Below are 24,967 nucleotides of genomic sequence, written 5' to 3'. Positions count from 1 at the left end.
AGAGTAGTTCTAGAGCAGCCCACTGAACCCCTAAGGTAGATGAGACTTCTAATGCCTCAGTATGGACGGGAAGTAAACATTTAATTGATGTGACTAATAGACCTGTAATATAGAGGAAAAAAAAAAATCTATATGACTTAAACTAAAGTCTGTCCTAGTCTCAGTCAATGAGATGGGAGGTCCCTGAGTGGTTCGTGTTGTGTGAGGTGTACAGAGAGTGGATGATAACCCAGTGCAGACTTTTGCTTCCTCCTTTTTGCTTTTGTTTTTTTCCCAGAACATTATCCCCTCATCTGCTCATGCTCAGTATCAAACAGGTTTGACCGTATTAGTCACAATGTAATTAAGAACTGCACACAAGGTATTTTTAGTACATTCCATTCATAAAGTTCCAGCAATGATTTCTCACAGGTTACTTAAGCATTTCTGCCACTAAAAGAAATTTGGAAAAGAAAATGCCAGAAAATAGATATTGCATACTTGAATGAATGGGCCCATTTAATTGCAAACCAAGGGTTAACATGAGAATTGTTTTAATTGCTTTAGAGAGCTGTTGACATGCAAGATAAGAACACTAGAAAAATATCAGAGCAGTGTGAGTCCAATGATGCTGTGCATCATAATAGAGTGAACGTGCTTTGCAGCAACTTAGATTTTTTTTTTTTCTAAATATATATAACTACTTCCTGCACTGTGTCCTAGGTGTTCTAAAGACACACCTGTCTGATTTTGGTAACTGTGCTCCAAAAGTGTGTGACATTTTGTTAAAACTTCAAACCATTCTGATTATAACTTCATATGTTTAATGCTAAACTCTAGAAACTTCTCAGCAGATTTCATATTCATGAGATAAAAATACTGATTCTTCTTTTCAGAGTTTTATATGCAATTGTCCTTTTGTTAGAGATTTATGCAGATCTTGTTTTCACTGCTATTTCTAAAAATCTGTGACTGTCATAGGCTCATGGTGATCTTTTGTAGAGGTTTAACTTATTGGGGGGAGGGAGGGTAAGGGCCTTTCAGCTTTTTGTGAGAAAATGTGGGGATATCCCAGAAAACCATTTGTAGCCAGAGAAAATTACAAATCCTTGAAGAGAAATGGTTTAGAAATTACTCTTGTCTGAAGCAGAAGCACAAGTGCCTTCAAGGGGCAGTATATTATTGGAGTTTCTTCAGGAGACACATGCTCTAGCTCTTCCTGTATCTTGTGATCAAGATTTAGGTTGAGGCCTAAGGAAAGTCCCAATAAATTATATTACTGGGATTGTATTGGTCAGACAAAAAGTAAAGTATTTTTCATCATGTTTTATTTGAAAAAAATAGTCAAAATATAGTCAAATAGTCAAAATAGTCACTCCCTTCTGCACTTTTAATCCAGCAAAACAAATTCATTGCTTAGACAAAACCATGGTTCAGAATTAAGCCTGCATGTCTTTTCCCATCTTTTGAGAATCAGGTTCAGTTTTTTATCCTCATTTCTGTGTATGCTTAGTTTGACACAATTGTGCTTTAACAGCACATTTTTAGTGCTATTTGTGAATTAAATGGTTAAACAGAACTGTAACCTTTATTGGTAAATTGTCCTGACTTGTATTTATTAATAGCAAGGGTCTTTGTCTGTTCCAGTAGGCACTGTTTGGGTTATGTTTTGTTTCCTGGTTGTCTTCCTGTCCTATTGTATACATTGGAGTTGCTCACAGTAATTTTTTGTTTGAAATCAGCCCAAGGTTGTAATTTTCCTTCTGTTTTTTCTTTCTAACCATCCCAAAACACAGTAACAGGAAAGATAATGGAAGAGTCTGCAATGCCAGAAGGGTAAATGATGTTTCACAGTTGTATAGAATAAAAGGCTTTAGTTAAAATACTTTCAAGTTGTTTTGTTTACTAGATGAACTATGCTATTTTGGAGCTTGAATTTGACAAAGGGCTTCAGAGTGCTTTGAAGCCTCAAGTAAAGCAATGGCTGAAGAAATGGCAGTGCCTTAGCAGAACCTGTGAAGATCATCTTGTAATGTGGTTGAATGTAAGAATTTCTGATGTGAGCAGACCTTCAAGTCCTGTTGAGGGGAGAATGTCACATGGGCAGTGCTGCTTTTGTACCCTGAAAGTATTTTGTGCTGACAAGTGACTCGTGCCAGTTGCTGCTGAGCTGCCTGGGTGTGGAAAGGTTGTAAGAGGCACATGGGAATCCAGGCTGGGTTTCCTGATGTTGAAAATGCCAGGACAGAACGCTCAGAGCTTTTGCTGTGGGAGTTGTCAGCTGAGCTGCTCTCTCAGACCACACAGTAATTCAGTGCTCCCAGATTTCCCAGTTCTGACTTAGATGAAGTATAAAGTGAGAGAAGGGGTTTTTTTGCTACTACCTTTTAAATTCTGTCACTGGAGTTGTGCTGTCCATAAGATTTCTGAAGGCTGGAGAGAGAGAGCATTGAGTTAATGAGAGTCACAGCTTCTGGGAACATTGTGAGTAGAGAGTTGCAGATGGCCAGAATCATAGAAAAGGCTGCAGATTTGCAGAAGTTATTTCATTTCCAAGTTCATAATGGGAAGGAGTTGTAAGTCTAGTGTTTAGTGGTGCAGCCTGTCTCCCAGAAAAGCATTTAAATTGTGCATGACAGGTAATTTTTTATTCTCTTAATTAACAGGAGGGCTTGGCTCAGAACTTGTAGCTGAAATGTATTGTTTTAGGATGAGACAAACTGTTTGGAAGATTTACCAGTAACTTTAAGAAACACTGAAAAAATATTCAAAATAAGCTCTAGGCAGAAAGGTTGTGGACTCAACTTCCCTGTAAGTGTTCAAGGCCTGGCTGGATGGGGCTCTAAGCATCCTGTTCTAGTGGAAGGTGTCCCTGCCCATGGCAAGGGGTTGGAACTGAATGAGCTTTATTATAGAATCATAAATAGTTTGGGTGTGAAGGGACCATAGTGAAGTTTTACCTCTTGGTCTTGGGGCTTATTAGTTGGATTATCCATGTATTCCCCAGGAGAGGGGCAGCCAGGGACTAGCAGGGCAGTTACTGGTATAGAAACATTATACCAAGGTATTATTTTTCCTTTCATGGGGGTCCTGTTTGATTCAAACTTCATCCCTAGGAATGTATTGAACTTGACATTTAGAATCAGTCTTTAAGCATGTGATCTTACACTGTGGATGTGGTGCTGGCTCCTGAACAGAGCCAGGTGGAGTCACCTCCCCACTGGATAACAGAGCTGTTGGGAGCACACACACACTTAACAAAGTGGTTAGTAGAAATAGCTCCCTGTGTGACCATGGAGCTTTTTCTGTACAGAGCTGTGCAAACACCATGCAGGGAAGAGGTGCTGACTAGAGCCTGGGTGGGACATGTCTGATCTCTCTCTGAGGATGTTGTGACACTATTCTAAATGTCTGTTTCAAGGGACTCTGAATGCTTAATTACATATTGTAGCTTAGAAATGTAACCTTGAGCAAACAGTTGAAATTCTGCCACAGCAGAAGCGATGCCAGTTAATGTTAGCTTAAGGCAGAAGCCAAGAAGGAGGTTGTGTGGGCAGTGCCCAGGAAATGGAAAATATTAACAGTCTAATCAATGCAATGAATAACCTGTAGCTGCTTTCTTTTAAAAGCCTTCTCTTGTGTTAACTGCTTGGAGGTGAAAATATTTGCCCAGTTTTGGGGGAAGATGGGAAATGCATGTGGAAGTACATGAGCCTACCAGTACATGTGAGTGGTGTGATCTCTGCTCAGCATTGCAGAGATCCATTTTCCTGCTGCATTTCTGAGTTACAGCTCAGAAGTTCAGCCAAGTGTGGCTGAGCAGCTTCTGCACAGAGCCTAGAGCAGTACAGCAGGAGGTTCAGTAGATTGTCAGGCCTGCTGTGAAAGTTTAAGAGGGAAAATTAAATCATCACTGCCTGAATTTGGTGTTATAATAGTTCTACCAGTAGGTGTTCAACTTAAAGACAATAAATCCATCCATTCACTCATTCAAGTTCAGCCAGAATTAGTTCAGCATCCAGATTGCTGTTAATAATGAGATTTGCATGTTTATCTCTAGGATGGTTATTTCCTTATCATCATCTTGGGGGTTTGCAATCATTCCTAAAACAGTTATGCTGTATGGGAAGTTCCCATGGATCAAGTTAGCCTCAGCTGGGGCAGGGCTTGGCCAGCGTTCTGTGGCCTTTGTTGAGCAGAGGTTTGAGTACCAGGTGGGAGGAGGTCCCGTGGCTCTGAGGGCTCCTCCTGGCTCAGCCCCCACCAGCCCTGGGTGCTGTGGCATTGGCAGGAGCACAGCTCAGTGGAGATGGGCTTTGCCTAATCCTCACTCTAGTACTTGAGCTGCTGGGAGCCTCTGTGGATTTAACGTCTGCCAGAGCTGTGTCCTCAGGCTCAGCTGTTAATTTTAGGGAGCAGCTCAGGTCTGGAAGCTCATCCTGTTGTGTCTGGCCATACAAACCACTGCTGCTGTAATGTCTGAGGTGATGACCTTCTCCTCCTGTTCCCTTTGTTTTACCCTTCTGCTGCTGTGCAGATAATCCTTCTTGTGTCTGCAGAAGAGCTGCTGCTCTTGGGCTTAGAGATGCCCTCAAAGTTTAGAGAGTGGGATAAAGGTCACATCCAGCTCCTGCTTTCCTGGAAACAGATCTTTGGGATAGCAGCAGGCTGAGTGACTGTTTGGTATTGGCTCAGAATCCACCCACCCTCTGGTGCTTCTCCCATTTCTTTAGGTTTTATTTTCAAACTAAAATTCCAATCACTTTTCTCACTTTGCACCCACAAACAGGGAGTACTCTCTTCTTTCTGGGCTGCAGCTGTGAGGGAGTATCCAAGTTGGTAAGAGAGTAGAAATTTGATGAGGAGGTCCAACTCTTCACCTCGTTTAGCATTTGAATGATCAGGTTTCAGGTTTGGACACAACAGTCTCCTGCTCAAGGTTTAATTACTTGGTTTTCCAAACCCTTTCCCAGAGCCAGTTAATGTAACACAGAGGCTGGACACAGACTGAAGTCATTTATTATGATGACATTTGAAATCTAGCATGAGTTTTGACATTTCCTGCTCTTAGATTTCTGAAAGGTGTTTATGCTACAGAGTCACTTAAATGAGCAATTACCCTCTCATGGCTATCTTTGAGAAAGGTAAAGGACTAGACAAAGTCCTAAATAAACAACATGAATAAAACACCACCTAGGTGTCTTCTGGCATCAGGCTCCAAGATCAAACAAACCTAGGAGTAGTTTAAATTAAATTTATTTTGAGTGTTTGGCTGTTTGCCCTTGTAACAGTCAGCTGGGGGAACAAATAGGAAATTGATTTCAGCAACATAGGAAATAAAATTGGTTCAGAATTAAGAGATCCTTTAGCAGACTAGAATCCACTGTCAATTCTACTGCCTTTAGTTAGAGCTTAATACATTCTTTAAAGCCACAGGTACTTTGACAATCCCATTCAGAATTACTGTACTTGCAGTATTTCACTAACACCAGATCAAGGGTAGATTTTGTTGTCAGGGTGGACTCATCTGAAGCCCTCATGTGCTGTGTGACTCTGGCTGAAGCTGAGCTGTCACAGGCAAATCTGTGGGACCCTGAGTCCCCCCCTGCATCAGTACCAGATGTCAGCCCAGTCAGCTGTCACTCACTGACCTGCAGAGTGCAGAAACAGAGCAGGAGCCAGGGCAGGGCAAAGGGCATCAGGCAATATTGTGCTAAATAAGTGTATTTTAGTTTATTGCCTAAACACACACCAGCCTTGTACCCCATTCTCTTAATTTACAAAGGATTTTCACTGCAGTAGCTGTATTATTGCCTAGCAGCAGCTTTGAAATTCCATGATAAATCACTGCCCTGAGGATTATAAAACCATCCATGTCTTCCATTGTTTGTCATGTTTGCCTTTACATTCAGAAGTGATTTGAAGACAAATGCAAACAAAAAAAAAAGCTACAAAAACCAATTGCTGGTGCTGCACAACAGCCCCAGGTCTTAGACTTAGAAGGATTTGTATAAAAATAGTAATGAGTAAATAGAAAAGCACAAGCAAAGGAACGTTATTTCTCAGTCTCTACAGAAGCAAAGACATTCAATCTTCACCAAAAAGATTGATCACCCCTACTTTAAAATCATCTTGAATTTGTTTCAAGTAACCACCATCATTCCCTCCCCCCTCAGTGTTTGTTTAACTGCAAGTCCAGCACCTGGTCCACTCAAGAGCAGAAGTGAATGACAGGACCCACCACCTTGGCTTTGTCCCATCTGGGGCTGCAATTTCCAACCCCATTGCATTTCTTTCCTGCCCAAGAAGATATAAAGAAGGTACACAAATGGCTGTTACAGAGAAGAGAAGAGAATTAAACCAAGAAAAATAATTCTAGTTAGAGTACTAGAGCAGTAAGTAAAAGTATCTTAGTGTAAGAAATGCCTTGCAAGTCACAAGAACCATCTAACCAAGAGGTACCATTAGAAAAGCTTTCTAACAAATCAAAACTATAAATATTTTTTTTTTAATGCCATTAGACATACTGATAAAAATCACCACTATGTGTCACTGCTCAGGCACAGCACCTTTGTGAATACATTCAGGAGCACTTGTAGGCAAAAGTGAATCCCAGAACTTGATGTTCTGCCAGTGTCCAACTTGTTTCTGCATCAATTTCTCTATTAATTGGGTGATTTCTGGACAGCATTCAAATTCTGAACATAGATCAATCCATTGAACAGTGACTGGAAAAGACAACAGAATATGTACTTCATGTGATTTTTTTTCTAGTATTGTCTACACTAATAAAATAGAGTAACTGTAATCATTCAAGAAAAATATTCCAAGCTGTAGCACTACAGCATTCAGCAGTCTGTAAACAGCAGCAGGGTCCATTTCACTCAGGATCTTGTGCAGCTCCTTCTCCTTTCTGCTCACTTGGTACTTCATGCTCTGGTGTCTCAGGAGCAGTGGTTAATGAGCTCTCAGTGTTGTTCACAAGCAGCTTGGATTCCTGGTTATCAGAATCAGTTCCTAGTGTTGTTTTTGAAGAAATGTCATGAGGAAGATCAAGAGAAGGTAAAGATGGAATTGAAGGCAGGAAGTCATCCAGCGTGGGCTGCTTGCCTGATCCTTCAGGATATGGGGTTAAACCTTCAGGGTCCAAAGCTGAGGCATTTTCTGAGAAATGGAGATGGTAAAAAAACAAAACATATCAGGCTAACAGACAATGCCTCAGCATTTTCATTTAAAGAAAGAGACTCATGTTCTATAAACTTAAGGAAAAGCACAGTAGACTTTTCCCTTTCTAAATCTGATTTCTGCTACTTTTTCCATCCCATTTTTGCCATTCTTGCTGAGTTTTATTAAAATTTGCCTATTTCCAAAAACTGACAATGTTAAGTGAGCATGAGTTGGTACCATTCCAGAAATAAGGTCTAAAGGAAATCTTGAGTGCACTTACCAAGATAAGCAGAGGCTTGACTATTTGGCATTAATGTTTCAGGGCTTACAGCAGCCCCTGCTGCTGACATGTTGAAGGAGGCAGATGGGGACAGGTTGGACACTTCTGTTAAGTTTGTGAACTCAGAAACTGAAATTCCAGACATATCTAGAAATCCTGAAGGAGAAAGCAAGTATTAGTTAGATTCAACACAAAATTGTAGATTCAAAAGGACATGTTCTATTCAGACCAAAGTCAGTGAGGTCCCTTTCCCACTAAATGCAAATAAATTTAACTTGCATGGTACCCAAATCCTACAGCTCTGAAAGCCAGGGAAGTCAAAAAACTCAAGGAAAACCATCAGCAGTGCTCACAGTTCTGAATTTAAATCTCTAGCTTGTTGAAGATCATACTAGTTTATTTAGATGTACTCTAAAGAACTGGTGAATAAAATCACCCAAGAAAACATACCTGGATCCATAACTCTCTGGAGAGGGGGAGGAGGAGATAGGGAGCTTTCTGGTGAGTAACCACTCATTTCTTGCTCTGTGGAATGATCCAAGTTCATAACTGTTTCAGAACTGTCATTCTGAGAAGTAGGTGCCAGCAAAGGAGTCTGGAATAAGACAGCAAGAAGTAAAAACAGTTTTATATCAGAAGCTTCACCTGTAGCCAACCCTCCCATGAAAGCATCCTGTCTGTCTCTGCATGCACCAGTTCAGAGAGAAGCTGTTGATGCGGAAACTGTAAAATCTAACATCACTTTAGGACATGTTCCAGTTCAGCCTTTTAAAGCCAGTCTGTTCTCAGAACTTGGTTCTTGGAGCTGTATCTTTTTTCCTAGTGTAGTAGGTGTTCTAACATGATCCTCACTGACTGGCACAGCTGCAGGATGCAAGACTTGAAAACAGGGAGAAAATATAAGAATTTATATCAACTGACATTGGTGATCTGGCACCTGCTCAGCAGCATCAGCTCTCCCTTTCCCTTCACCCAACTCCATTTCATTCAAGCAAAACTGAATGCTGTCATCCAATATTCTGTATTACCCCTGTCCCAAACAGCAGAAAATTTTGACATTCCAGAGAACATGGCAGAGATTGGAATTTATTTCTTTCCTACCTCTGTGTAACCATTAGTGGATGGCACAGGAGTTCCAGCTTCTGGTGAGGGTGAAGATGATTTGCTTTCTGGCTTTTTCTTTGATGTCATGGACTGTGTTGGAATTCTGTGCAAATAGCCATATCCAATACCACACCCTAAACTGTACAGGAGAAAATCAAGACACAAAAATGGTGCTCTTCACAAAGCAAATATTTTAAATTATGACTCTTTTAAAAACAAGAAGAGCCTGTGTCTTTTATCTATAGCAGGAAATACCTACTTGCAAGAATTTCCACTTAAGATTACTCAAAGAACACTCTGCAAACAACTTAGAGCAAACAGCTTAGCTTTCAGTGAATTATTTTTTATCTTTATAAAATATTTAATCTGATCTGATGTGGGTTTTGTTTTTGCTTTAGCTGAATGTTTTGACTATGAGAATGCAGATAATGAATCTGCTAATAGGGAACTCAAGACAGGAGTTTTGCCATTTGATTCACCTTGAACAGGATGTGCCCAGTTCCTAATTCTAAGCTGATTATTTTTAAGGTAAAGATTAACAGTTTTGGGTGGCAAGTGTGAGGAAACAAGGCTTAACTTGGAAACACCACAAACTGATGGTAGTACTACCATCATTTACAGCAAGTGTAAAACCTGTCAGCAAGAGAGATCAGTACCTTCCTTCTCCACCCCAAGCTCCATTGGGAGTCACAACTACCTCTCGGATGGAATCTGCTTCAGTGTTATAAACCATCAGCTTCAGAGGCTTCCCCTCGTGGGATTCAATCAGGGAAAAGAAATCCTCTGACTATGAAAAAAAAGAAGATAGTAGTTAATAAACCCAAATGTGCAAGCCAGCACTTTACATGGTTATTCACTCAATGTGAGCTATTAAACACCCAGAGACAGAATAATCACCAATGTAGTTTAATTTTTACTGGCAACTTCTTTTTATTGCAGACTAAAAAGGAAGATAACTTTTACCTTAACAATAAAGCTTCTGTCATAAACATCAACCTTCCAAAATCCCCCAACACCACCCCCATAATGTTTGATCAGATTTATACAAAACCCAAATCCTACAACAAAAACATTTGGCAGGCACAAAGACAATCCCTCCCTGCTGGAAGGAATGTGCACCCACCTCCTGGAGAATCTGATCAGACCCAACAACATAGTCAGTGTATGGCTGCAGACCAGCCAGAGCTGCAGGAGATGAAGGCTCCACATCCTGCCAAAGAATGACACAAGTCATCTGCAGCCACAGCAAGATAAACTAGCAACATCAAAAAGGACAGCTAACTCCCAGAGTGAGGAAGAACATTTTGTTAATGGGATAAAAAAAAAGTTCTTGAATAGTCCACATCTACATGTGACATCCTGTAAAACATTCTGAGTTAGAAAGATGTAAAACATGATGAGTAAGAAAATTTTACCAATTTAAAATTACATCCTCTGAGGATGTTGAGAAATTGCATTTACTTAAACAACCAGAAACATAAACATTCTTTCCTATTCAGTTCTACTCATTCAGCATTTCGTCTTAATTTTAAAATAAATTTGTGGTGCTTTTTGTAAGATTTATATTACTTTACTGAAGTTTAGCCAACACAGAGACAGCAATCAGGCCAGATTCTTTTTGCTTTTGCCACTGATTCTTCAATATGAAATGAAAGAAACCCTTCCCACCTTATACTGTTTGGTGTATGGGGTTATTTTTGTCACTTTCACTGGGAACCCTGACAGCCACCCACTGCTTGTCCCTACTCAAATAGCTCAGACAAACCTTCAAGACTGTGTTCCCTTCCTCTGTGTGACTGCATCACTGTACTTTCCATTTCTGCTAAACATCACACTGTAAAAGAAGGTTACACAAACAGGAATTGCTCCTCACCAGAACATGCCAGACGTGTTCATTGGCTCCCTGGAAGCTGCAGAACCTCACACTGGCTCCAAGGAGGCCTTGTCCTCCCCACATGTTACTGGGGATCACCTCCACCTCTCGGATTTTCATTGTTTTGATGTTGTACACCTCCAGCTTCACTGCTTTCTCAGCATTTGCCTTCAACAGGTCTTTCAACATATTGTTTTCCTTGTTCTGTAGAGCAGAGATACAGGATTAACATCTGTGTACCTGTAGTACCTGTAACATCTGTGGAAGAATTTGAATATAAAGAACCAAAACAATCAAAGTTTAGCCTCTGTGGTTCACAAACGATCCCAGCAATTTCCAATTCAATTTTCTTTTACTAGAAAGCATTCAGTACTGTCAATACACATCCCTTTACATTAATATATTCTGTTATTCCATTTCATCACTGGCATTCCTGTTTTTCACAACTATTAAATAATACCAGCAGTATCAGATGCCAACTTTGTAGCCTAAAAATGAGCAGCAACATTTCATTTCACCTCTCTGAGCCCCATCCCTCTTCAACAGCCCTTCAAAGTCACTGCAGACTGACTGTGAAAGAATATCTTCATTTATGTCATGTTATAAGATTAAATTATCTTCCCCCAAAATCTCCCCTTATAATGATCACTTCCAAAAAAGACCTCTCATAAAACCAAGACAAACTTAATCAATTCAGCTTGTTTGTGGTTAGGGTGAAGCATACAAGGCAAAGCTCTGAGCCTGTTCAATAAACTAACAAAACCCCATCTAAAACCTAAAGCAACCCCATCAACCCAAAACTCAACTCTCCTCTCTAGCTCAACACTCAGGAACTCTGTTCTTGGTCTTAAAAGTATAAGTAGACAGGCTATGATTCTTTTTCATGTTTTATCAAATGTTGAAGCAAGTTTGTTTAAACAAATGTTGAGTTCTGACTATTGACTCACCAGTTCAGTATTCACTTGTGGTAGAAAATGTGTATGAATGAGCAATAACATAAACATTGTGTTAACCTGTAGAATAAAGGCACGAACAAAACCTTTCCTTCAAACCAGGATCTAGCCAAAAAAACTCTGAACACCTGCAAGTTTTACTTTACTTTTATTATCCAATGTGAAAAGTTTCTCTGCTTGTGACAGTTATGGCTTTTACCTTTCAGTGCTCACAGTTCATGTAGGGTGGGAAAAAACAACACTGAAATCGTTTAAGACTTACAAGCCTCGTGTGTCCTATGGCAATGATGAAATCAAAGAAAGGTTCCAGTCCTCCTTGTTGGGCTGGGGAGTTCTCTTGAACCTGCAGAACATACATTTTATTGTTATTCTACACCAATCTCCAGTTACGTAAGTGAAAGTGTTAATCTTTACACTTGGGTCAATGTTGACTTTTGAGTTGAGCCTGAGATAAGGCACCAAATGACTACCCTCGAGAAGCAGTCCATGATTAGGATCCTACTTTTATAAAACTATGAACAGATATCCAAATCAAGCTGTAAAAAGCAGGTTTTGAACCCCATATAAGACACAAATGTGATTCAGAGTTCACAGCCTAGAATTCTTAAATACTGAATACTTTGGAGTAAGACTTTGTTTTCAACGTGCTGCTGCAGGATTTTCTTCCATGGTTCTAACAAGCTGAGCATGGTGAGAATCCCCACCTGCATCAGAGCCATTTTTCCACAAACACAAGTGACAGCTGGGTTCCCACATTTCCAGCCTTTGGAACAGGAATATTTACACAAGTACACTACAAGGACACACCTGCCCACAAGTTCTGGTCAGGAAAACTGCCACCATGTACAAAAGATTCCTAAGAAATAAGAGTTGGGACATCTCAATTTCATTAGAACCAAAGCTGTCATAGAAGAGATGCCATCAACAGAGAGAATACTCACAAAACACATTCATACCAGCAAAAACTCCACTAAAATTTTGCAGATTACATTAAATTACCACTTCAAGGTCCACTAACAAAGCAAGATGGTGTTAAGGAGTCACTGCAAACCTACTGAGAGTTTGCTCTTGACTTCACTTTCTGTTAACCCAGCAGTTCTTAACCTAAAATATATTTGACTCCTGAGGGCCACCTCACAATTTAAGCACAAAATTATCACCCAGGCATCATCCAAACTGGGAAGTTCATTGCTAGGAAAGTTAAAACTCCTACATCTTATCTTTGCTTTAGTGTTACCAAAATGCTAGATATATATTTTTACTTTTTTTAATAGATAAAGTTGTATTGGAATTGGGGCTTTTGATGGCAGAACTATCTGTAAAAGTTATAAAATATATTTAATAGCATAATTACTTCAGCAAAAACTTCTAAAGCAAAAATATGAATAAAAATCATGCTTTATTTTTAAACAGTCAAGACTGAGCTCTGTAACCACAGCTGGAGTAGAAATATTAACTTTCATCACAACCCTTAACTGCATCAAAAGCAAACAGGCAGATTTATACTGATGCTGAGAAACACAGAATGCAGGTGAAGCAGCAACGCTCCCATTCTTATTCCACGGAGGGAAAATACCAACTAAAAGAAATGATAACTCATGCAAACAGCTGTTATCTGCCCATCCTTAAACTCCCAGATATGCATTTACACCACCGTACGTGCAGGCAATCTGCTAAAGAGAGGAGTTACAACAAACTCGCATCTACATCTGGGAGAGGCGGCCACGGAGAAAAACACCGCTGGAGCAGGAATTAACTCCATAACATGACGATGAAGATTCACAGAGAAGGGAGCAGGGAAAGAAGAATGGAAGCGGGGAGGGGAGAAGGGGAACAGGAGAGAGAAGAACAGGGAGAAAAGAGCAGAGAACGGGGGGACAGAAGAGCAGAGAACGGGGGGAGATGGAGGGGTGCAGAAGAGAAGGGGAAGGGGAGCAGGGAGAAAAGGAGGGAGCAGGGAGGGAAGAAGCGCTGTTCTACTCTTAAACCGCTCCAAGCTCCCCGAGACAACCCCCGGGCTCCCCAGGCTGTTCACACCCCGCTCCCGCCGGGACGGGCACTGCCGGCACCGGGAGCGGCCGCCCCGCCCCGCCCGGCCCTGCCGCCGTGGCAGCGCCGGGAAGGAGCCCGCAGGTGGGAGCCGGGGGAGGGATGCGGCACCGGGACCCTCGCGGCCCTCACAACCAACCTCCCTCCCTCTCCCCGCGGGCCCGGCGCGGCCGCCTCACCCCGTGCACGTGGAAACCCTCGGCGCCGCCGCCGGGGCCCTCGGAGCTGGATCCCAGCCCCATGGCGGCCGGCAGCCCAGCGGAGCCGGCCCTCAGGCGGCGGCGGCGGCCCCGAGCATCGCCGCGGCGCCGCTCCGCAGCCCCGAGCAGCCGAGCCCCGAGCGGAAACAGCCGAGCAGCCGAGCCCCGAGCAGCCGAGCGCGAACAGCCGAGCCCCGAGTGCAGCGCCGGACGCGGCCGAGGCTGAGCGAACGGGGCGCGGCCCCGCGGCCTGGCGCGTGACCGCCGGGAACGCCCCTAGCGACGGGGACGGAAGGGGGCGGGGCCAAGGCCAAGGGGGCGGGGCCAAGGCCAAGGGGGCGGGGCCAGCGCGGCATTCCCAGAATCCCGAGATCGCTGGATCGCGGAATTTTTTGGGTTGAGAAGGAGCTCTGAGTGAATCCTTAAAAACCGATATGAAGACTGTCTAACTAAAGCTAGAAACTGCTATGTTTATTCACCAGCGGGTGGGTGCCACGAGAGTCGTCACCACAAGGCGTGACCGCCCCAACAAGATTCTCTGCCCTCTATTTATTCCCCAAGATCTTACATCCAAGACACATGCATGACCCCAGCATCTCCCATCCCCGTTCGATACTAAAATGAGGCTGTTAGTCCTGCACGTGTGTGCAGTTCTTCCCTTGAACTGGCTCGGTGGTGTGGAAATGGGTCAGTGGTCTCAAAGGATGAAGGCAGGACAGTCTTCATCGGGTCTCGGTGACCCTCTGGCACGATCCGGGCTCTGTGCTCCGGGGGGCAGCCCATTGTTCTTACTGGTTTTGGTTTGATCTTGTAACTCTTCACTTACCCCATGTTCTTCTATATGTGATCTCATAATAGCAGATAATATAGCAATTAGCTCCAGCTTAAGCATCTAGTAATCATTAACCTACCATCTGCCTACCTTACATCTTGGTCATGGAAATTGTCTCTACCCTTTGCAAAAATCATAACTCTTTAAAATCATGATCCATGAGCCTGTCAACAAACACCTCCGTGGTGACAGACCAGTGCCACGTCCAGGCTTCCCTCTTTGCCAATTAATACTTGTCCTGGTTCAGGGAAAATCTGAGAGGAAACCTCTGAATGGGATCTCTCTAGGAAACAGATTCAAGCAGTCCCTAGATCCTAGCAGTCCCCAGCTGGTTCAGGGAAAATTATTTCCTCAGAGAGAAGTGGAAAAAAACTGTTTATTTAACAGCAAAGCACTCCCCAGCACAAAAATGAACAATACTAACCAGCAAAACCTCTCACCGCTCTGAAGAGATGACAAATTCAGAAGAGCCCCTTCTGTGGGTCACACCATCTCCAGGGATGGTGCTTCAGCCCCTTCCAGTGTCAATCAACCCTTTCTGTCAAGAAATTCCTCCTGATGTCCAACCTAAACCTCCCCTGACACAGCTCAAAGCTATGAAAAAAGCTCCAGGTTCATCCACTACTGTTCTCATTCCAGCAGCCTTTAAAAATCATCTCCCTGTTAGTATAATCCAGAAATAAATTATTGCTAATTTTATACCCATGCTGTGAATCTGCTCCTCTCTGTAGGCACAGAATGGTGCTCAAGAACAGCATTTCTACCAGCTGAGACAACTTTTAGCATTAATGGCAGAAGAGGTAAATGAGTCCAATGCTGCTGGTTAACAAATGGTAGGTGATCACTAAGAGGTGGTGATACTTCCACCCCCATGAAATTTCATTTCTGCCCCACTGTGTTCTGCTTAGGATAGATCCTTCTGATTCTGCCTTTAACATGTGAATGGAAAAGCTCTGAAAATTTTCAAAGTAGCAGAATTAATTTGAAGTGCTATTATATTGATATTGTTAAAGTGTTTGTTGTATTTCCTGTATGAACATTTTCATTTCAGTCTAAAAGTACTGATTTCATTAAAACTACTTGGTAATACTGCTCCCACCTCCAAGATCTCATTTTTCAAAAGATCCATCCAGATAATCTCTGTGGCTCAAGTGTGATGAATAAAAACAAGAACAATAAAAGCTGTTTTTTCCATCCTCTGTCTTTGCTTCCAAGTGAAATTCTTACATTCCCTGTCACTTCAGAAGCTATTTATGCTTGAAAATCCACTTACTTTGGTTCATATTTATCCAAAGAAAGCACAGAATATTCTCAGGAGCCTTTTTAAGTAACTTTTCCCTGGAGTTGTCTCTAAGCTGTGACTGCAGATCAGTGTATCACATTCACTGAGCAGATGGGAAGTAAAAGTATTCAGGAAAAAAAAATATGCCAAATGTTTTTCTGTGGGATTATTTCTTTTTTCTGTGCATGTTTGGGAACCTTATGTCATAGCTGTATTTTGTATTAAACTGCTTTTCTTCAGAGTGTTTCTTGTAACAGGTGAGCCAATGAGGAGCTGCAGTGCTGGCTGTGTAATTGTATTTTTACAAACAATAGAAATTAGAAACATTCTTCAGACGGGCCAAAAGGAGATGCCAGAGAAGAGAGTCTGATTACTTCTTATTAAATAAGTACTTAGGAAATGCAAGACTATAACAAACAAACAAACAAACAAAAGGAAAATCTAGAGGAATTATTTGTGTTTATCACAAAGAAGAGGTTCCCATCCCCAAAACTTTCTTTGTGTAATCTTGTATTATGGTGGGGATAAAAGACCCTCTGAACAGAGTAAATAAGCAGTAAAATTGCAGGAATAGGTGGTAGCTATCCCATCTTTCTGGAAGAACAGGGGAATGAGCAGGCAGATGTTCTGTACTGCTTGCTTCAAGCACTTTGGCTGCAGGGGACTGGGAAGGACTAAACATTCAATTTTTAACAAGGAATTCTAGCAAAGATCTGAAGGGAGGGTCTGCAAGCCTTAATAAAGTAAGAGAAACTGCAATAAGTAATATTTTTAGTGGGTACCTGAGAATTATATTCTTGGCTCTGATAAAGGAAGGTCCTGTCTCACACATCTGGAAATACACAGAAAAGAGTGATCTGCTTGCTTTTAATTCAAAAACTCCCTCATCAAAGCTTTATCAAGGTTTTTTTACAGGAAAATAAGCAGCAATGCTTTGAGTTATATTTATATCAATGAGTGGCTAAAAGATAAATAGATTATGAGAGTGAATGATCACTGAAAGATGATTCAAAGAGTTATCAAAAAACCCAAACACTGGTTTTCCTCCTAATCTAAAAGTCTGGAAAAAGAGAGACACACTGAGATGACAAAAGGGGTAAAATATGGATAAGGTGGTCTCTTTTTTTATACTTGTGCTTTTACATTTTGCTCTTCACAAGTTCCAACAGTCTGGAATCTGATGATCCATTAGCCCAGTGTTTCACCCACCTCTGCAGGTTAAATGAGGAGTTGTAGAACAAAATAAATCTAGGGGTGATTTGGCAAATATAAGCATGTTTAAAGTAGTATTTTATCTAATTTAATAAAAAAACTAGCACCAAAAATAGTGCTGCTGTCAATAAATTACTGAAAAAAAAAAAAAAATCTAATCTGCCCCGGGCCACTCTTTTGCAGCAGTTTTGTTTGTTTGGAAAAATACTTTAGCTCATGTTTATTCAGCACTTGAGCAGTGCTTCCATATTAAATTTGTCAGCTTACCCAGAGCCCAGAGACTCCAATAAATTATTAAAGAGCAGCATTGCATAGCAGGATTTGTAGTGACACTTTGTGTCTTCTCACGGAGGGAAACCAAACTTTGTTTTCATGTGGCTCCCTTGAGGTTGATTCCATGCTGCACTAAAGATTTATTCTAAATTGTTGCATGGGTGTTTCTGGAACATCAGCACAAGAGTTTCACACACTAGAGAAGAAAGTTATTCCATTGGAGATAATAAATTCTAGGAAAACAAAGATCTGTCAGTGGAGAATAATATGTATAATATCTATATGAATATATATGTTGTATATTCAGTGTGACTTTTTGCAAAAAAAAATTTAATTTTCTAAAAATATACTTTCTAAAGGAGAAAACTTCCTGCTTTACTTTCCAATTTGGCAAATGATGAACAATTTTGCTTTCAGCATCACAATCTGAGAAGCCCTGTATGTGTGTTTCAAGCATTAGGAGGGTTTTGGTTTTTTTTCATTTGGGTGTTGTTGCTGTTACATCACTTTTCAAAATTTTACACACTTAGCACATTTTTTGTTTAGTCTTTACAATTTGAATTTTTTTTTTTTAATTTTGAGGCTAGTTTAGAGCTGTAAAATCAAAGAAACAGGAAGAATGCAGGGACTAATTAATAATATTATGCAAGAATGTTTTTGCAGCTAATGGATAAAAATGATGAAGGACTTGACAGAAGGCTGAAAATGTCTCCTGGATCTTGAGAGGGAGTGTATCAATGGTATTTTATCCACAGCAAGGCAGAAGGCATCACTATTTAAAAAAATAAAATGAGATCATTAGACTTTAGCCAAATATGAATAAGTATAAATATGCAAAAATGAATGTATACTGTACCTTAGTTTATAATTATCTAGATTGCATTTTTTGTTTTCTATAAATTCTGGGATAATTAATTGTGTTTGTCTTTTTGTTTGTTTGTTTGCTTGCTTTAGTGAATGTTTCTATATTATTCCAAAATGTTTTCAGACAGGGAAGAAAGTTTATTTGTTTCTACAGAGGGAAAATAAAATAATGGTTGGGGACAACACTGTTTCATCATGTCTACTTACATCGGTTGTAACTTTGGAATTACTTTGATGCCATTATATACCAGAGGAAAAGGAAATTGGAATTAAAGAGCTTTCTGAGCAGGTCTTACTGACTGTTCCACTGAGAAGCAAATCCTGACCTAGTGACAAAAAAGTATAAATGGCATTTAAAAGTTCAAGGTTTTGTGTTTAAAAGGGTTTCTGAAAACAGGCAAAGGAGACTTTTTGGTCCCACGTGACACTGAACAAAGGTGGCACATTCATGTCCTAAAAACTGGTAAATCCCTAACTGGTGGGGACAATTGTCGCCAAATTTCTTAGCAAATACTTTTTGAAATTTAACTTTTAAAAATTTTATTCTGTTAATTGTGTATTGTACTGAATTATATTATTGGTAAGAAATAGCTAAGATTAATATTTTAGGCATTCTCCAAAACAGTTTGTCCACAGAAGATTTTCCTTTTATAATAAAATCCATCCATGAAAAAAAACCCAAGTAATTGGCAATGCAAGGTTAAAACCATAAAAACTGGCAGGAAGTCAGAAATATATTGTGGTTCTTACAGGGCTTTGAGCCACTACAAATACTGCAGTGTTGTGGCATTTCCACACAATGATATCTGCATCAGGTCTTTGCTTTTGCAGATACTGAATTTTGAAAGAAATGTCATTTATCACTCCTGGCAGTGGAACTAAAACAATGTCACACAGAACTGGCAGATCCTGCAGAGAATTGTAGACTTGAAATGCTTATTTTTCAAAGCTCTTTGTGTGCTTAGCACTTACAGCCTGCCTGCAATATCAGTCTTTTTAAAGGTTCCTATGTAAATGTGAAATGTGTGCTGACTGCTCCACATTTAGATCTGTAGATACAGTATAAAAAGCTGCAGCTGAGCTAGTAGCAAGTTTCTTTTTTCAGTCAGTGGAGAAAAACAGGCAATTCTTGACTCTAGCTGTTATTAAAGATTTCTCAAGCCCACTGTACAAGTAATTTTTTGGTATGGCAGAAGAATTGTGTAGTAGAAAGATCTTTGGTTTCTTTCAGAACTGTTTCACTCATCAGAAATTGGAATAACATTCAAAATCTCAAAGGATTAATGGTTTCAAATACTGACTGTCTAAAATCAGAAGTGAGCTTGCAATACAGAGGAAATTTTGTGAACAAGTTTCATTAGTTAAAAATGATGAAAAATATTATTAGAATATTAGTTCTTCCCTCATTATCAATGCATAATATTTTTGCAGTAATATACCTATAATAAAATTCAGGATTATGAAAGAAGTTGATCCTAAACTATGCTTTGGTCAAAATAGTTGGCAGTAGGAACTTAACTTTACAGAGGGCAATAATGTTTACAGAAAGTCTTTATTCAAAATTAAAAGGAAGAGAGAGCACCTCATAGATCAAAGCTGTTTAAAGTGCATTTTCTTAAGGAGATTAATTTCATCTTCCACTTGTGCAGATGATTTGCAGGACCTTTATTGTGTGAACAATTTAATTTAGTCCTGAACAATTATGTATCTGATGGAATTATCCACTTCACTGGCAAATATTAATAAATCTGTCATGATCTTCAGTCATATTTATTTATACTTCTTGGAAGGCATGCACAGAATGCTCATGAATGGGAATTCTAACAGTGATTTGACAACATTTTCATATATGCATCATACATAAACAATTTAAATGATCATCACCTTGTTAACAGAATCACCTCTTCAGAACTTGTAAAGCACTGAATCTTTTAACCTTGGACAAGCATAAAGGAAGATAATTCTACACTTTAGAGCTGCCAGGCAGAGGCAAGGGTTCAACCATGTCCAGATTTGTGGATTTTGTTGTACTGGTTTGTTTCAAGCTCCCTCTTGTATTCACAAAAGAGAATTTCCATTTTGTACGAACAAGATGTTGGTGGTAAAGGAAGTTTTGATGCTTCCAAATCTCCAGAGTGCAGCTACATTCAGTACAGTTGTACAGAGCATTATATGAGTTTAACAGTCTGAATTTTCTTATTACTAAGTCTTGCAGAGAGTACCCAGCTTATTCTTTTGTCTCCTTTACTGTACCACTGTTCTGGTGCTATCAGAGCTGCTGGGGTGGTAGGCAAAGGTATTTCCTGTGCAAACAGAGCTCTTGGAAATGTTCCAGCATTTAAGCAGCACTGCTGGATGCAGGAGCTGCTCAGCTGGGTTGGTATCAGTCAGTATTGCAGCCATCAGCATGCTGGAATAATTGGAATTTTGGGATAAGTCACCTTAGAGCTTCAGGAGTGAAGTTTCCAGCCAGTCATGGAACTGACTCCTCTGGTTTGGACCAGAAAAAGGTGATTTCAAGGTCCCCTTCTTGGAAGGAGCAGAAACCCTGACAGAGCCTCCCTGGAAAATCAACCCTTTGATAAGAAATTGCTTCCTTGGAATGGATAATGCTAGAAATACCTTACCCCCTCCTGCAGAACCCTGCTTTATCTCTTTTTGAGTTAATTGGTCCTTTTTTGATTCCTTGGGTCACTTTTTACCCAAAACCTTGAAGCAGTTGGATAGTTTTCAATCCTTAACATTATTGGTTCATTTTCTAAGGCACCCTAACCCTATAAAAGCCCCTTTAATACCTCATGTACTCAGACTGCAGCTCAGACCCCTTTGTAGAAATAAAGTGTCTGCAGAAACTCTGTGCAGCTTTCTCAATCTCTGTTTCTCTTTGCTGGCTAAATCACAGAAGAGCTGATAGCCTAAATTCTAGGCTTGCTGCATCCCAGTACCTTGTGGCTGAAATCTGCCTGAAGCACCAGGAGAAGCCATTCCTTACAGAATTTCTACTCCAGGCTTGTTGTGACATCTGGGGCAAACCCCACCAGTCACACCCTTCCCTTCCAGGGCACACAGACACAAATGAAGCTGCTCTGAGAAACTTCCAGATATTGTTGTGGTTGTTACTTCATTTTCCTGCACTCTTCATCGTTGCTGCAGGTTTTTGAAACACAGCAGAACCCTGGCACTTTGAAGCAGCCAGGACCCATTTCTTCCCAGCAGGATTTGGCAGCACTGATTAATGTCCAGCACCATCAGCACCAGGACTGTGTACAAGCTGCTGAAAGCTATAAAATGCATCAACCTCTACTCCAACAGATAGTCAAGAAAGTATTTTTTAAAATCTCAATCAGCATCTCACTATGTAAGGTGAGAGAAATTGTTCTAATGGTGTGACAACCTCAAAAATATAGAAAAGGAAATATTGCTTAATTTTTTCAAAACCATGGTATTATCATAGGGGAATTCTTAAATTTTATTTCTGGCATTGAAACAGAATAACAACCAAAAAGGAACATGAACTTAAAAAGGAAATTCAGCCACGTTAGCAATTTTTTTACTAATTTATCCATTAAATAAAATGGATCAATTTGAAAAATATTTTAAAATTCACATGTAATACGGTAAATCATCAAGAGAGAGCATCATATTACAAATATAAAAATCAGGTCACACTCAAGGAAAGGGAAAATTGCTCAGGTATAGTTTTCTACTCACAGTAAAAGGCAGTTCTTAAAGCCCATAAAGTATTGGTATGGAAAAACTCCCATTTGCATTTGTGAATGTTTGATTCTCAGGGCCATTAACTGGCAGAAAATTGCATTGAATTAAGTATGAATTCCATCTACACTTTTACTGAGAATTAATGATATGCAACATATCACAAGCTTTAATGTCTTGCAGCTTCATTTAAATGGAACAGCCATTAACATTTTGCAGGATTGCTCTGATTTTCAAAGAGAGGCCATCTCCTCGTTATTTGTACTTGACTTCCTCTGTGTTTCCTCTACTTGTTTATTCATGATAGAAATTATGTTAGGCCTGTCACTTCAGATAATTAATGATGCACAAGGAAAGCCAGTAAAGAATACCCTTGGCTGATTATTCATAATTACTCAGATACTGCAATAGTTGTGCTAATGGGGAAATCTATCTTTGATTTAATTATAAAACTAGATGGAAATTGTTTTGGAAAAAAAATTGATCTGCTCTGTTTCTGTCTTTTATGATAGAACTCGGTAAAGAGAAAATAAGAAGCTCTTGATACTTATTACAATTGTTATCTAAATGCTTCATTTTTAATTACTTCGTATTTTCTCAGACAATAATGAAGTTGGCTTATTTTAATTTGGGTGATTGATTATCAGGATGCAATAACTGTTTCTCCAGTCTGCACACCAGCACACTGTTTTTACATAAAAGCACCAAGCAGGAAATTGCTCCATGAGATAGATTGGCATCACTAAATTTTTTTTCAGAAAACATAATAGAAAAGGATAAATAAATGAAATTATGAAAATGAGAGACCTGTGTCCCCTAGGTACTGTCTCTGTAGGACAGAAAAAATATTCACTCAATGCACACATCTAAAAATAGAAGAAATGTTTGGGTTTTCTGGGTCATAGTCACCAAAGTGTTGACACTGATCCATCTACCTTTTACAGTTTGACATTTGACACCTAATGATGTGTTTGGAGCTCTCTAAAAAGGGGAAATGTCCTACATGGTTTTTGGAATGGTAATATTAGTTCTTTTATTATCCATTCTGTTAGCATTTAAAATAAAAAAAAATTAAATTGGAACATTGTTTAATACCAATTCAGGGCTCTTTATTTGTTCATTTCCTTTTTTTTTTTTTTTTTTTACAAATTTTTGTATTCTAGATGAGGAGAGATCTCATGTTCAAGAAACAGAAATATGAACAGGCAATAAACCTTTACCAGAAATCATAAGTATATCATAAGTATATAACATTAAATAAACTTGGAGATTGTGATTTTAGTCAGATTGCCACTCCAAGTTTTAAAAAATAACTTATGAAAACATGAAAACTCTACTTTCCTAATTTCACCTACAAAATTTTTCCCTTCTGGATAAATTCCAAATTTCAGAGGAGTTTCTGTAGTGTGACATGGAGAATTAATAGATTTGACAGTTTTGGAAGAGATTTCTACTTCTAGAAGATGGAGATGTCAGCAGCATCTGAATTCCTCTTGGCTCTGTTGCTCTGCCATTCTTTTAAAAATCTTACTCTTTTCCCAAGAGAAAATCAGTATTGCTCTATCTGATTAGTTTCAGATGCAAAGCAAAACAAAATTAAGTCTGCATTATTTAAGTCAATATTTAAATTTTTCCAGATCTGATCTCATCCGAGTTATTGTAAGGCAGGGATAAAATGTACTTTAATGCCTTATAACTTTTAGGTGACTTTTCAACCCTGGAAATATTAAAATTGATGAGAAGTAGTAACCTTAACAAAACTAGAAAATAATTTTAAAAATGTTAAGAAGTTCTTTGGACTGTTGAAGAAAAAAAAAAAATTTTTGGAATCTGGTTATAACTGCTTGGAAGGACTCTACTGCTGGTAAGGAGTGCAAGGGAATGTTTGTGGATTTGGGATTTTCAGAGCAGCACCTCTGTGCAGTTTGTGTGGCTGCTCTGAGGCTCAGTTTGTAGCTGGAATCTGTTCCCATCTCTAGTGATTTCCTCATTTTACTCAGGGTAGCTCCCTACAGGCTGGGATTTGTGTGAGAGTGGATGGCACTGATCCTTTATCCTGCATGGGACTGGCAGCACTGGATGAAAAGCACAGTAAAATGTTCATTATTTAGATGTGCTTTTTTTTTTTTTTTGGTTGGTTGGTTGGGATTTTTGGGGTTTTTTTAGGGTTTGGGGTTTTTTGTGTTTTTTGTTGTTGTTTTTTTGTTTTGTGTTATTTTGGTTTTTTGGTTTTGTTTTGTTTTTTTACTTCTGTCCAAACATTGATGTCCTGCTAAAAAGCCCCTCAATAACTTGCTGTGCTGAAATGGGGAGATTCCTCCTCTCACCACGGGTCTCACCTCTTTAATTCTACACCTGATTCAGCTTTCTGAAACAACAGGGAAACAAGCAGCAAAAACCAGGAATACATTTTCCCTGGCTTAGTGAATGGGATCCTTTCACCCCAAGAGGAAAGATTCCAGAGCTCAGGCAAGCGAGGGCTCTGGTGCAGGAACAGCGATAACAAATCACTTCATTTTGCAGCAACAAGCTGCTGGAGCAGCTCAGCCGTGCCTGTAACATCACCCTGGGCACAGCTGATCGTCACTTCTGAGCTCTGTGAGGACCTGGGAATGGAGATGAGTCAGTGCCCTAATGCTTTTCTGATAAATAAATTATTCCCCCCAGCTGCTCCTTCCAGAGAGAAGGAATTTCTGTTCTGCTGTTCTTTATCACCACTGATTTTATTTGTCATCATCACCCCGTGCAGGTGTGTCCCTGTGGATGGTGTTAAACAGCTCAGTTAACACCTGGCACCACCCAAAAAAATCTCTTCCTCGACAAAGGGAGGTTTGTGCATTGCACCGCGATTTCAGGGTGAGAGTGGGAGCATCAGCTCGGAGATTTAAGGGAGAAGTTTGGAGAAATGCGGGCATATGTGTGTCCCAGGGAGAGGTTTGAACTGGCAGCTTTCCAGCAGCACATGCCACTGACAGAGTTTAAATTTATTTAGTGCCTGGCAGAAGTACTTCATTAATTGCAGAAGCGCTGCTTGTCTGAGGGTATAATCAGAAACAAGGTACTTAAGCTGTCATGATTCAATGCAAGAGTTGTGGTACTTGGGGAAAAGTAAACAAACTAATTCTCCTCCCAGGCTTACTTCTTCCTTGGCAGACTTTATAGGCTTGGTGCCTGATTTGTCTCTT

General features: G+C 39.9%; 1 protein-coding gene across 1 annotated transcript; it reads right to left on the bottom strand.

Moving 5' to 3' along the window:
* Positions 1-5,690: 5,690 nt before the first annotated feature.
* Positions 5,691-13,874, bottom strand: GORASP1 (golgi reassembly stacking protein 1). Its single transcript, XM_056516166.1, has 9 exons — positions 13,585-13,874; positions 11,619-11,699; positions 10,404-10,607; positions 9,654-9,740; positions 9,187-9,317; positions 8,528-8,669; positions 7,877-8,021; positions 7,427-7,582; positions 5,691-7,143 (listed from the first exon to the last, which is right to left on the bottom strand). The coding sequence occupies exons 1-9, from the start codon at positions 13,645-13,647 to the stop codon at positions 6,860-6,862; spliced, it is 1,293 nt and encodes a 430-aa protein (XP_056372141.1). The 5' UTR covers positions 13,648-13,874; the 3' UTR covers positions 5,691-6,859.
* Between the last annotated feature and the right edge of the window lie 11,093 nt (positions 13,875-24,967).

This window comes from Oenanthe melanoleuca, unplaced genomic scaffold, assembly GCF_029582105.1.
Source record: "Oenanthe melanoleuca isolate GR-GAL-2019-014 unplaced genomic scaffold, OMel1.0 S326, whole genome shotgun sequence".
Lineage (NCBI taxonomy): Eukaryota > Metazoa > Chordata > Aves > Passeriformes > Muscicapidae > Oenanthe > Oenanthe melanoleuca.
This window is presented reverse-complemented; position numbering and strand designations above follow the sequence as displayed.